Consider the following 13348-nt stretch of genomic DNA (forward strand, 5'->3'; position numbering starts at 1 on the left):
CTGGTGTTCATGGCTGGTGTTCATAGCTGGTGTTCATAGCTGATGTTCATGGCTGGTGTTCATAGCTGGTGTTCATAGCTGGTGTTCATGGCTGGTGTTCATAGCTGGTGTTCATAAATGGTGTTTATAGCTGGTGTTCATGGCTGGTGTTCATAGATAGTGTTCATAGCTGGTGGTCATAGCTGGTGTTCATGGCTGGTGTTCATAGCTGGTGTTCATAGCTGGCGTTCATAGCTGGACAGTGCTTTATTTATAGCTTGGCCATCAGATTTCCTGGAGCTGTTATTTGGCAGGATTCAGCTCACTTGTAAATTCTCTGTCACTTTGCATCTTAACAGAGTCAGCAAATGAACAGCAATGTCCTGTGTGCGCAGCGTACAGAGTTACTCATTAACACTGCAGGAGGAGAGATCAATTAGCAAAGGCTTCCGTGCTGATTTAATTGAATGATCTGAAGATGTACTCATTGATCTTTTTTTTTTTTGCTTACTGGGACTTAGTCAATTTGTTTCCTCTGAACCATGTAAAGTCTGTAATGAACGAAACATGTGGTGTTGGTGTTTTCTGTTTCTAACACACAAATTGCCATGTAAGCTGATTTACTGTCCGTCTCATTTAAAGAGAAGCCTTTGAACGACGCAGCAGCATGCAGGAAAAGTGATATATAGAAGCATGAGTAGATGCAAAAGCAGAGTGATGTGATTAAAAATGAAGCATTTGGCATTTAATCAAATGTAGAAGGTCAGAACTATTTTTAACTATTTCCACAGTTAACACTTATGAAAGCTCCGAAGCATAAGTTTGGAAAAAAGTTTCAACTTTTATTTTATCTCAGATTCTGGCTTGTTATTTATTATTATTATTGACTTGATATTCAACACCACACATTTTCAATAAGACAAATGAATATGAATTACATGACATTTTGAAATAATAAGTGATTGAGTCAAAAATATCAAGACATCGAGTCAAAGTAATGACACAAGTACGTCAACATTATTCCCTATTTGCAGTTCAGCTTTTTTTACGAAGTCTTTACGAAGTCAAGACTTGACTTTTTTTATGAAGTTTTTATTTTTTTCTTCCTGTCTGGAAATGTGGTTCGAGTTAAAGCTCATAATAATAATAATAATAATAATAATAATAATAATAATAATAATAATAATAATAATAATAATAATATTCCCACACACATGAGGTGAAAGCAGTCAGTGTTTGAGAATGGTTTATAATAAGAGACACTGGATAATGCGGCCTACGAGTAACACAAGCTTGGAGGACATCAATGATGGGACTTGGCACTAGGAATGAACTTCAGCGCCCCCCCTCCTCTCCTCTTTTTTTCCTCCACCCCTTTCATCCCTGCCGCTTGGTAATGTGGATCACTTTGAAATTGAAATGATGAGGAAATGTAATATGGGGGCAAATTAGGCTGTTTGCTGTCCTGCTGATGCTAGAGTCATTTTGAAAGCTCCTCTCTTCCTCCTCCACCCAGGCAGACATGTTAGAAGCTCAGCACCGACTGGATCTAAGCATCTTCATGAATACAGGATGGTTTTAATCAGCAGCGCCTGGCTTTTACCTCGGAACAGTGTTGAGGTATTTCGTTTGGGTCAGCATTGTGTCCAGACCGGTTTTTCAGGGTGGGTCATGAGTGTAAACTGTATTTAGGCAAAGAATACTAAAGTATGACTCAGAATTGGCTAAGTTACAAAATATAACATCACTTACACGCCTCATATACCTCACAATGTATAGAAATAACTTTCTGTTTCACAATTATAGCCACCCTATATATGTAAATACATAAATACAATATAAAATAAAATATAGAAATGATTGGAATCCTAGAAATTCTTATAAACATTTGTAATATAAATGAAGCACATTTGCATTTCTATCTCATTGTTAAGTCATTTTAATAAAACTACTAAGCAATAAATATGATATGACAAAGAAGTCAGATTCCTGTAGTCATCCTTGAGCATTGGGAAGATTAAAGAATAAACAAATGAAATGAGACACAAGTGGGTTGAGATTTATAAACTAGGCAAAGGCTGAAAACAGAAGATTGTTAGGACCAAAATTAAGTTTGGAACAAGCAGAGCTGTAATGCTTTTTGCTAAGGGGAAAAAAACATTTTGCTTACCACCAGCAGGCCAAATTTGAACAAAAACATAAAAAACAGCATTTTGAATGTCACATTTCCTGTTGCACAGCGTCAAAGATGCGTCCATTTCCGATCACAAATTCGGTGCGAACTGGAATGCAGCCATCACACTGGTTCTCTGCCACGAAATTAGGTTTCCAGTGGCACAGAAATACTCTTTTCTCTCCCTGAACTCAATACCTTGCTCATTCAATCTTGATCTGTTTTCTGCTATTTCTCTTTCACCTGTATGCTCCTTGCTTTGAGGCCAGTATCAGCACCTGCAGAGCTGCGCTACAGACAGTAACTGTAAAGCTGCTCTGTCAGGAAGACAAGAGTGGGTGTGAAAATCCAGGAGGAAAGGAAATCACTAGATGACCGTCTCTGATACTGCTGTCACATACTAATATTAGCTTACATTGTTGGGTTAACACTTAAAAAATGTGACATGTTTAATCTGTATAGCTATCACATGCCCGGAAAGATGTTCTGCATTGCAGACACTTGAAGGCAATCTTTTTTATGAGATTACTGTGCATGCTATGGTTACTCTCTGTAAGATTATTAAGTCTTATTTGCCTGCCATGTTTTTTGTCACAGTTAATGTCAGCGTAGCCACAAAAGCCATCCGTTATGGATCATGCTGATAGCTATCAGCAGGACAGTGTGGCCTTTCACAATGACGTTTCATATAACAACTAATAATTTGCCTATAAAGACTATGATCATCAGCGTAAAGTCAAAGGTTTTCTTCAGAACAGAATTTGATACATGGCTTTAAATAAAAAACATGTCGCATGTGAAAATGCACCCCTTTGCATAGTGCTCATGAAATTGAGCTTTTCGGTGCAGAAGCCTTCACTCTTTGAGCGCTAGTTTCTCACTCTCTTTCTCTTTATATTGTTTTTATACAGTAGGTCACTTAATTTGACTTAATGGCAATGACATAATTTAACAGCTGCATCACATCACGTAACCAAAATCACATCGGTTCCACTCAGGTACAGACGAAATTCTGCCTCGTCCACTTGTACAGTGTAACAATATTATTTCCATTTTCAAACCGCTCCTGTCCATAGCATTCTCGAAAATATCTCCTCCCACACAGAAACACAATTAGAAAAACGCTCACATGATCACGCCAACCCAGTGAGAGTATGTCATAAACTGTTATGTCAAGAGCAATAATACAGTAAGAGCAGTGGATACAGGAGCTGTAGAGTGCGCATCATATTTCGGTGCCTCCACATAAGGCTTGTAAAAATAAAACAAAGTGAGATGGAAGTGCAAACATGTTATGAAATGTAGTTCAGACCACTGAATAACAACTAACAACCTGGGCTTGTATTGATAAAGATGCAAAAAGTTGTTCCGAGTGGCATAATTCGTAGAAAATTCTTAGAAAACTCGTAAAATTATAGACAAGATCCGAGTAAAGATAAAAGTTATTTATAAAGCATCTTAACTCTAAAAGAGTTCATGAAGTTAAAATAAGTGACAATGATGCTCATGTAGGGATTATATTTGTGACCAATCATATTAGAGCTAACGTCTCCGACACAGAGCCGAAATGCCAAAGCGGCAGAAACGATATCATTTTTCACCAGTGACATTTCTGTGGAGATTTTTACATTTACATTTATTACATTTATTAAATGTATAACATGCATATGTTAGCACATCTCTAATATGATTGCTCACAAATGTAAAATATCTCAAATATCTTAACATATAGACAAGGTGAAGGCTTAGAACAGACCAGAATTTAAAAGCGCTCCTATTTCTCAATCACAGCCTTTCAAAAGAATGCGTCATACTGTACCTAGTAATGGGCTCAGCCCTGCCTCCTGTCTAAGGTAAAAGAAGTTGTATTTTCCTTGCTTATACAGTAGTTGCTGGTTCTGAATCACTCTTAAGATAAGATTCCTAGTTAGAAATTTTGAAGCTAAATTAGGAGCTCTCTGTGATCATTCCTACAGTCTTTATAAATACAGGCCCTGGTGAGCAGCTGTTGTTAATGGGAGTTCTTGAACATTCCTAACACAATAGGTATGTGCAGGTTAAGGCAGTTTGATCAGAAGTGTAAGTTTTTTCTGGTCTTCATTAAAACAACGACAACTTTTTGAATCGTTTTGTTTTCAGAAATGTAGTACAGTATATACATGTGGGCAGGGCTTAGGCACATCGCAATTAGTGTAGCTTGAGAGACAGTTTGACTCATGGTTTGAAGTAAAAGGTTTGCATAAGAGTACCTGTCCAGACAAATTAATGTCTAAAACACAAGAAAGAGAAAACTGTATAATAGATGAGACCTTGAGTGATACTTACATGTTAAAACTGGACTTTTCTTTCTCCAGTATTTTTCTAGAAAACATGCTCATTATGAGCTTTGTAATCTCTCCATGTCGGTGGTTATGTGGTTATGGCTGACAATTCTTAATGAAATGTCCCCCCTCCTTCTCACAAATCTTACCTGACTTTAAGCCCTGTCACACTCTCTCTCTAATGAGCAGAGCACTATCTGAAGCTGCTGTGACATTTTGGTCACTGCTTTTTCCATTCCCTTCTCCACAGGGGCTCTCCAGGAAAATAACCTGATGCTGGTGGCTCCAGCTATTGATATTTCAAAAAGCGGTTTTAGATCTTACTTTGTCGGGTCCGGGTACCCTTTTCTCCCTATCGCCACTGAATGTCAGCCATTTGGGGCCGGATCAAATATTTATGAGAGGTTGATCCAGAGGCCTCACTTTCCTTTTACATCTCTAGAGCATGATGCTTTGCGGATTGTTAGCAGAGGAGCGCAGGGGCTCAGAGAATCCCTCATGCTGGTGAGGGGCAGAATTAGCAGAAGAGAAAGAGCAATCGTTTGATGGCAAATTTTTATCAGATGGAGAAGTGGGGGAGGTGAAATGATTGTCAACATAATTCTGTCATGTAATACAGTTGTGTATGGAGAACATGCTCGATGCCTGCTTGACACAGCTGCCTCAGAACTGATGTTTTTTCTTTCTTTCTTATTTATTTATTTATTTATTTATTTATTTATTTATTTATTTATTTATTTTGACAATGCCTGCAAGAAATAACAATTAACTCCTCAAGGAGGATCTGTTTTCTTTAGAAACACCTGATGCAATAGAGGCTGTCAAAATAAATGGTAGAAAAAGTGAAGAAGAAGAAACACTGCATAGTAAATGCTGCGTTCGTATTGGCAATATTCTTGCTCTCTCTGAGACTTCTGATGCTGATGTGTTCATCTCCCCCTCGGCATCATATACACAGCATCACAGCTCCACCTCACTTGAATGCTTGCCTAGGGCTCATTTTTGCAGTGTGTTTGAGGTTTGAGAATATGTGTGAACACTCGGCCCAGGCAGGAAATGGAGAACATGCCATCCGTATGTTCATGCACTCTTTTAGACGTGTGGCTCGAGGGAGGCTCTGTCCTCTTTTTGCTTCTCCTCTGTGTTAAATTCACGGCTGTCCATGTGACACTGCATTGTATTTTGGGTTGAAGATGTTTTTTTTTTTTTTTTTTTTTTTTTATCAGTCTCCAAAGGCCAGAACTGAGCCAAAGTACAGAGCTGTAGAACTGCAGAAATGTGAAGTCTTTCTCTTAGAGAAAATGTGGATGGCTGAGGCATCATAGCAATTTGAATTTGCATTTTCTTGCTGAGGGGGTCAGTTTGGCTAAGTGATTAGCATGTTTGCCTTGTACCTCCGGGGTTTGAGGTCTGATTCCCACATTCCAGATGTGGGTATCAGACCTCCAACCAGTTGCACATCAAGCGGTTTCTTAGCCATTTGGTTGGTTTAATGATCCAAACAGCAGAAGAAAAAAAGAGGTTACAAAATAATGGTGGATGTGCATCTAGGGCTAAAAAACATACTGGTATATCTCTTTCATTCATTAGTCAGAATCACTTGGTGTGCCTGGAGGAAATGCCCAAATCACATGGAGAATTAGCAAGCTTCATATACAGTACACAGGGTGAATGTGGGAGTCAGACCTTCAACCCCGGAGGCGTGAGGCAGACAAGTCAAATGTACCAATTTTTGCTCTGATACAATCTGTGCAAACAGACTAATTGTTGTAAAAGCATCCTTAAATTTGGAAGAGCGAAGAAGGGTCCACTTTCCTAATGCCATACCTGAGCTTGTGTTTACACTGCTCATTAAGGAGCTGTGGTGTTTTCATAGGCAACTCTTCATCGGATGGCACTGATGGTCTTCTCAAGAAAGCTTCCTCTTGTTCTGTGCACTCATTAGACTCCATCTAAGCTGCATCAGGAACATAATGGCATCGTCTGTGTTGAATGTTGTGCGCTTGAAGAAATATTGACTCTCATCCAGGTGTTCCCTGCTGTTTAGAAGATGGACTGCTCCTTTGTGGAATAGATTAGCTCATGGATTTTAACTTGCTGGGAGGGAAACACATATATTGTGCCACAGCTATGGCCGAGTACCTGATTGGTGTTTATTGAACTCTGTGTTTAGGCTGATTAAGCTCACAAAGAGCCCCCGAAGAATTCCTTCTCATTTTTGATCATCATGGTTGCAGTGGATGCACCTAATTCAATTCAATTTAATTTTTGGGAGGAAACGCAAGAATCCTAAAACACTGAGACAGTAACCAGAGCTCAGAATCGGTCGCCAAACCCCTGAGCTACGAGAAGGCAACACTACCCACTCTCCTAAACATCATTGTTTGCAAAATGTTTCACTGAAATACTAATTCACATTAAATCCAATTACTCCGTTATGGTCCAAAGATGCTAGTCATTACCTCAATTTTGTGGCTACTCCTGCTCAGCAATTCACTCTGTGATTTGCTCTACTGATGTTCAGCGTGCTGGAACTTGAGCTCTCTGATGAATGGCCAGGGATGTCAATAGGCTCTATCTGAAATCGATCTGCCTTGAAACATTAATTGCCCCATCTGGCTTCGGCCGCAGGTTTCGCGTGAGTGCAGCGCAGCGGACTTCACCTGCATGCTGCATTAGAGATGCGTCAGGCATGAAGTAGCCATTTATCAGCCAGAGGTGAATTCCGATCAATGGTGGCACAAGGAGGAATATTCCAGTGCCATTGAGGAGCACAAATGATAAATCAATCTGCTGCTCTGTGACATGACAAAGAGATGAGGTGTGTAGTTCTGTCTTTCTGTGGCTTTAAAATAAAGTGTGTAGTTCTTCTGGAGAAACGAAAGTCAGTGAACCCAGTCTCTGAGGTCAGGGGGGACTGAGCCTAGAGGGGGTTAATGATGTGGCGTTAAAAGAAAGTGGACAGGTGGCTAGGTAGTGTCCCTCTCCTCTGGGATTAATGCCCTTCACTTTCCTCCACCCCTGGACCACTTGGACAGGGTGATGGAGGGCTCTTCTCTAGTGACCACCATCTAGACTCATCCATCTGATCTATTTGAAACGAGGCACTTGACTCTGACTCTTTAATACACTGGGCATGATGCAGTAAGCTGTTTATACTGTGGGACAGCAGAACAGTGTAAGTAGTAACTGCGAGCACTAGGCATTGGTTCATTGCCGGAATTATACTACATTAATTGGGACAGAGATAATACAATTTAATAATGCTCCCATATAAAGGTGCTTGCAAACGTTTATACACCTTTAACAAACATAAATACTTCTGTTGGTCAGAAAATGCTTCAGTGTACTACCAGATTAATACAGAATATGGAAGTGAAAGAGTACATGCTCATTATCCTTCTTCAAGAAAGTTTCTAATGTAGTCTGTGGTGTTTGCATCCTCGATCAAACGTCAGTAAAAATCATCAATTTTGTGTTCTTGTATTTCTTAAGGATTTCATCATCTGACTAGCATCTTTATGACCCCCTGCATTCCACTGGTGTCAAGTCCAGGGTGAAGTGTGCTGCTTATCTTTGAATATTTTTGGGATTGGTTCTGGATTCACAATGACCCTGACCAGGATAAATAAACAGATGATCTACTGTTTATTCAGATGATGGATTTAACGCTGTTTGTCTGTTGGTCTGCCCCCAAAATCATGCCAGTAGCTGGATTGGGGACGCTAGTCCACTGACTTAAAGAAGGATTAATCTCCCCTGCAGGATGTATTCAAGCCTTGTGCCCATTTATTTCAGGACTGTCTCTTTTCCACCTTGACACTGAGCACAGAATGTGGCTACTGAAAATCTCATATTGAATACATCTCTTTTTTACAGTAATGATTTTTTTTTTATTGTCAAACAGAGCTCCGTTTTTTCTCATTTCATGCAGAAACTTGCACTTAACTGTATATTCAATGTATAAATCTTGCCAGGCAGCATATCAGTTATATCGGCTCATTACCTTCAAACAGTCGGATTTTCACACAATGCAGTCTGAAAATTTTTCACACACTATTGGAAGGTCAGAATAGTTTGACACAGGGACTACATCTAATTGTGTATAACAACACATTATATCAGTTGTACATAATTGTACAGATTTACAAAGTTTTGAACTTTGAAGTAGATGTCACTCTCTTCACCTAAGAGTAAGGACTAGAATTAGGACTAGCTTTTGCTTGTGACATATACATTACAACAAAATTCTTTCTTTGTATATCTTACTTTTAGTGGTTGGGGTCAGACCACAGGGGCATCCATTATTCAGCACCCCTCGAGCAGGGAGGGTTAATGGCCTTTTTCAAGGGCCCAACAGTGGCAGCTTGGCAGTGCTGGGGCTTGAACCCTGAACCACTGATTAACAAGCCAGAGCCTTAAACACCTGAGCACCTGTTGCGATCTGGAGCCTTAGCCAATTTAGCCACAACTACAATGACTACAATGTATATGTGCATTAGAAAACCATAACCAATGATGGCAAAACATTGCTTTGTTTGATAAATCCCAATAGTGGCATGGTTGCACTTTGAGCCAATCAGATAAAACGTATTCTACCTTCCCGGTCCATTCAGCTAGATGGTGGTGGTGGCTGTTTAATGGTGTGGGGCAAATTTGGCCATCTTTATTCTAATCTGTCATATCAGCATGCCTGTCCACATCACACCTATGAGTTTCTGCTGAATAATTGCCTGCCTTATTGGCCACAAAGAAACTTTGGCCTGAATATCTTGTAGACATTTGTTCATAATGACAGAGGACTTCAGATACTCATAAATGATTTGCTCATTCTGCATTATGTTCTTCACGAACACACCTAAAGGGTAAGCTATCCATTGCTGGTTTCAGCCTTCTGTCAGCTTTGCTTTATTCTCCGCTTTAAATCAACTGACATGGATACTGGCCTTGGCATGATTTCCGAACCCAAGATAATGAAGCCAGCTCTCAAACCAATTAGGCATAGATAAAAATCTCTTTTTGTTATATGCTACAAAGTCACAGAGGTTAGCAAGCAGAAATATTGAGGTCGTTTTCATTACAATTGATGGTATTGTCGTGGTTTCTTTCTACTGATGCCTTGTGGTATCAGAGTGATCTTGGAAAGAATTAGCTGTTTATTAAAATTGGCTACATTTCGGCTGCTGTCTTCATAGTTCATTAAGACAGACTGTTATCAAGATATATATCTTGATAACAGTTCATATATATATATTAATTCTGCTTCTGTTCTGTTTAATTTCATTGCAATGATACCAGCTAGCATAGCCACCTCTGAAATGGAACTGAAGACCCTGTCATGTGGGAAACCTAGATGTCGATTGTAATTTCAAATTGTCTTTCATTAACCCCCTCTAGGCTCAGTCCCCCCTGACATGGGTAGCACACTTGGTAGCGGATCATTCCTACCTACAGCCTCTCAGTTTTATCCTGAGCTGAGGTTTACTATCACTGTGCTTTGCTTTCCTCCAAGCGCCCAAAACCATGCTAGTAGGTAAACCGGATACTCTGAATTACACCCGGATATGAACGTGTGAGGCATTACATCCGTCTCAATCCCAGTGTTCCTGAAATTGGGATGAGATTCACCCTGAACCTGACCAGTAAAATGCGGTTTAGAAGATGAATAAATGAATTAATGTTTAGAAAAGTGTTCCATATAAAACCTCATTAGATGTTTAGAAGAGTTTAATATCCAATGAAAGCTTGAGAAACCCTTGGAAGGTGTGACAGCAAGTCTCATTTCTCTTCTTAAATCAACACTTCACCGTAAAAATCCGACATCAAAACCAGCAGTGCAACAAGCAACACTAGAATTGATATTTCCTCAAACTTATTTCCTTTCTGCAGGTAGCTCCATTTTATTGTTTGACATGCTAAAAGGAAGGGGGAAGTTGGTTTCAAGGGTCATTTTTATCCTGTCAAATACAATCTCAACCTCTTATTAAATGCGTATACAAATATACTGAAGAAAACTCAAGCTTTAAAGGAAAAAAGTCCCAATCCTGGAATGTAACAACAGCAGCAGTCACTGTAATAAGGCAACCAGATTTCTTGTTTTGTTTGTTTGTTTTGACAGGCAATTATAAAATATCATATATCAAATTGTGCCGTACGATAGGGGCCGAATTTTAAGCGTAATCTGGAAGCCTCAAATTAATATGCACAAACCGTAGAGGTCCAGTAAAGTGCATTTAATCATCTTTCCAGTCAAAACATTTCTATATTACAGAAGTGTAGCTCAGTTCAGGGGTCCTGGGGACTACATCACAACATAATAGAATATTAAGATGATCATAAGAAAAATACATAATACTTACAACAATGTTGTCTGCATATGTCTCTGAAGAAGGTACTAGATGATTGAAAAACATGAGAAAGTCTACAGTAAATAAAGTGATATATTAAATCAGATGAAAAGGGTTTGTCTCATTTATTGGCCATTTCTCATTGGGAGATGATTACAGTTACGGTTACAAGAGCTCACGTTACGGGTCGTTTTTAATGCACAGCGAAAAAATTCTGGGGACAACACTATCTGTCCTCAGTGACAAACAACAAACTAAACTAAATTACATGAACGTACCTCCATAGTAAAAGTTATAACCTCACAAACAAGTCTTTCCTTATTTGAAAGGGTTTCTAATAATGACTTTTTACTTTACTTGCAGGTTGAAGACATGCAGAATTACTAGCTTTTTTACTAGCTTATTTTGCCATGTAGATGTGTAATATTGATGTATAGTTCATTTCAATCCTTTAGGTTCACGATGTGGTGGATTGTTGGAGGACTATATGGCGCAATGATATTTTGTCACAGTACGTCCTCTAAAATAACCTAAAGACACATTTTTATCATTCATAAGTTTCTGTTTCAGGGCAGTGTCTTTCCCTGGGCTGTGCGAGTCCAAACTTATGTCATTAACATTGATTTTCTCCTTCTGTAACACCTGCTGTTTCTCCACAGTCTGGCTTCATGTACTGGGGGGAAAAAAAGGAACCAGAAAGACTAAGTTTCATCAAATAAAATGGACGTAGACAGTGCACAGACACGGCACGGTTGTCTCCCTCTCGTCCTCATTTTTCTGAGCGTATGGATCCACAGCAGTGTCACAGTGTGATGAAGTGAACACACGATCGTTTCCTTGAGTGTCATTTTTAAAACGTGACCCAATTGCTTGCATGTGCTCAGCATGTGCATGAAATTTTTTAATATAACTTGCTTTTCTATATGTGCCTGAGTGTGTGTGTGTGTGTGTGTGTGTGTGTGTGTGTGTGTGTGTGTGTGTGTGTGTGTGTGTGTGTGTGTTTAAGCATGTCTGTGTGTGAGTGAGTTCTGTCATGATGTCTGTGGTGTAAATCATGAAATGAGTGTGTGAGTGATGAATGTTAGTGTGCAGAGCCTCTGGCAGCCCGTCTGTGTGACCGGGTAGCAGAAAAGTGAACGCTGAGTCCATGCTCAGTTATTGCCCTCTCCATGTGTTTGGAGCTAGTTCCTAAATTTGCTGCTTTCATTTCTTCCTCTTTTTCTTCTTCTTCTTCTTCTTCTTCTTCTTCTTCTTCTTCTTCTTCTTCTTCTTCTTCTTCTTCTTCTTCTTCTTCTAATTTTTTTTCTTCTTCATGTTTTATGGCTTATCAATGAAATTGAAGCCATCGTTTAAATATTTTATACTTCAGTTGTTTCCCAATAATAAAAAGTAATGTAAGCCGATATTAAACATCAGCATCCGTGAGGTCTAATTCAGTGCTGATTATTCGATAGTTAAACATTTTTTCACTCAGCTTTTACTTTTCTGAAATAATAAATCACAGGGGTTTTATTTAATCCCCCATTACTACCTCATATTGACAGAAATGTAATGCTTCAGATTAAACATAACGTTTGATTCTTTTCCTATCACAGTATTTTTTTGTAGCTAAAAATCCAAAGTTTTAAACTAAGAAACTCAATGACTAATGAATCCATAAAGAAAAATGTTTTTGATTTTTTTTTTTTTTTGCACTGGATTCTCTGAACCAGTAGTTTGCTTTTCTATATCATTTGTTTTATTGACTGTTTGACTCTTTTCTAAGGAAATGTTTGAACGTTTGTTTGCTTAGATCGTCAATAAAACTTTTTTCTTGCTCTGTAATGTAAATCAAGGATATCAATGCAAGCTCGTTATATCTCTGAGACGCCTTTTTAAGGCTTGTGTTGTTCTTGTATTCTCTGTTTCCTCCATCTTCTCCGTTTTTGATCCTAGGTCCTCTTACAAAGAAACAGAATGATGATTTAGGTGATAATGACGGTGCAGAGGATGAAGGTATTTTTTTGATGCCAAACTGATATGCATGAAAAGGAAACCCTCCGATTTTTTTCTTCTTTTTTTCTTAAATTTCTTGTCCTTTTTTGCGAGTGGAGATGTTTTTTTTTTTTTTACTTCCTAGTGTTTTTGCTGGATGTGTTTTGTCTTTTTTGCTTGATGTTCTACAAGTATGTCACATGTCTTTCGTCATCCCAGACATGTAATTGTTAACCTTCCATAGGTTTTGGCTTGAATTTTCTTTCTTTTTTTTAATTATCTTTTTAGTTTTTTCATGTTGCATCCCACTGAAAAAAAAAGAAAAGAAAAAAGAAAACTAATTACCATAATACAAAATCTTGACACCTTTTTTTGCATGATTTTTTTAACCTTTTTGTGTTTTGAAATCCAATCAAATGTTAGACAACACAGCATCAATGGGGTTGCTGATAACTCTTAATATTTCCTATGCAACATGTTCCCGGAATTTATAATAACACTAAACACAGTATATAGATGTTTACAACATTAACAGCTACACTTAAAGATCTTTT

The 13348-nt window shown here is 38.6% G+C and overlaps 1 protein-coding gene across 4 annotated transcripts in view; it reads left to right on the forward strand.

Annotated features, from left to right (window-relative positions):
• nlgn1 (neuroligin 1) overlaps positions 1 to 13348 on the forward strand; it is a 243145-nt gene that overhangs the window by 107921 nt on the left and 121876 nt on the right. For 3 of the 4 annotated variants that reach the window (XM_027169793.2, XM_027169794.2, XM_047810386.1), the window contains one exon: positions 12756 to 12815. The exons of the other annotated variant lie outside the window; for it this stretch is intronic. In XM_027169793.2, coding sequence (XP_027025594.1) covers positions 12756 to 12815 — 60 coding nt within the window. The remainder of the gene's footprint in view (positions 1 to 12755; positions 12816 to 13348) is intronic. 4 annotated transcript variants of the gene reach the window in all.

This window comes from Tachysurus fulvidraco, chromosome 2, assembly GCF_022655615.1.
Source record: "Tachysurus fulvidraco isolate hzauxx_2018 chromosome 2, HZAU_PFXX_2.0, whole genome shotgun sequence".
NCBI classification, from domain to species: domain Eukaryota; kingdom Metazoa; phylum Chordata; class Actinopteri; order Siluriformes; family Bagridae; genus Tachysurus; species Tachysurus fulvidraco.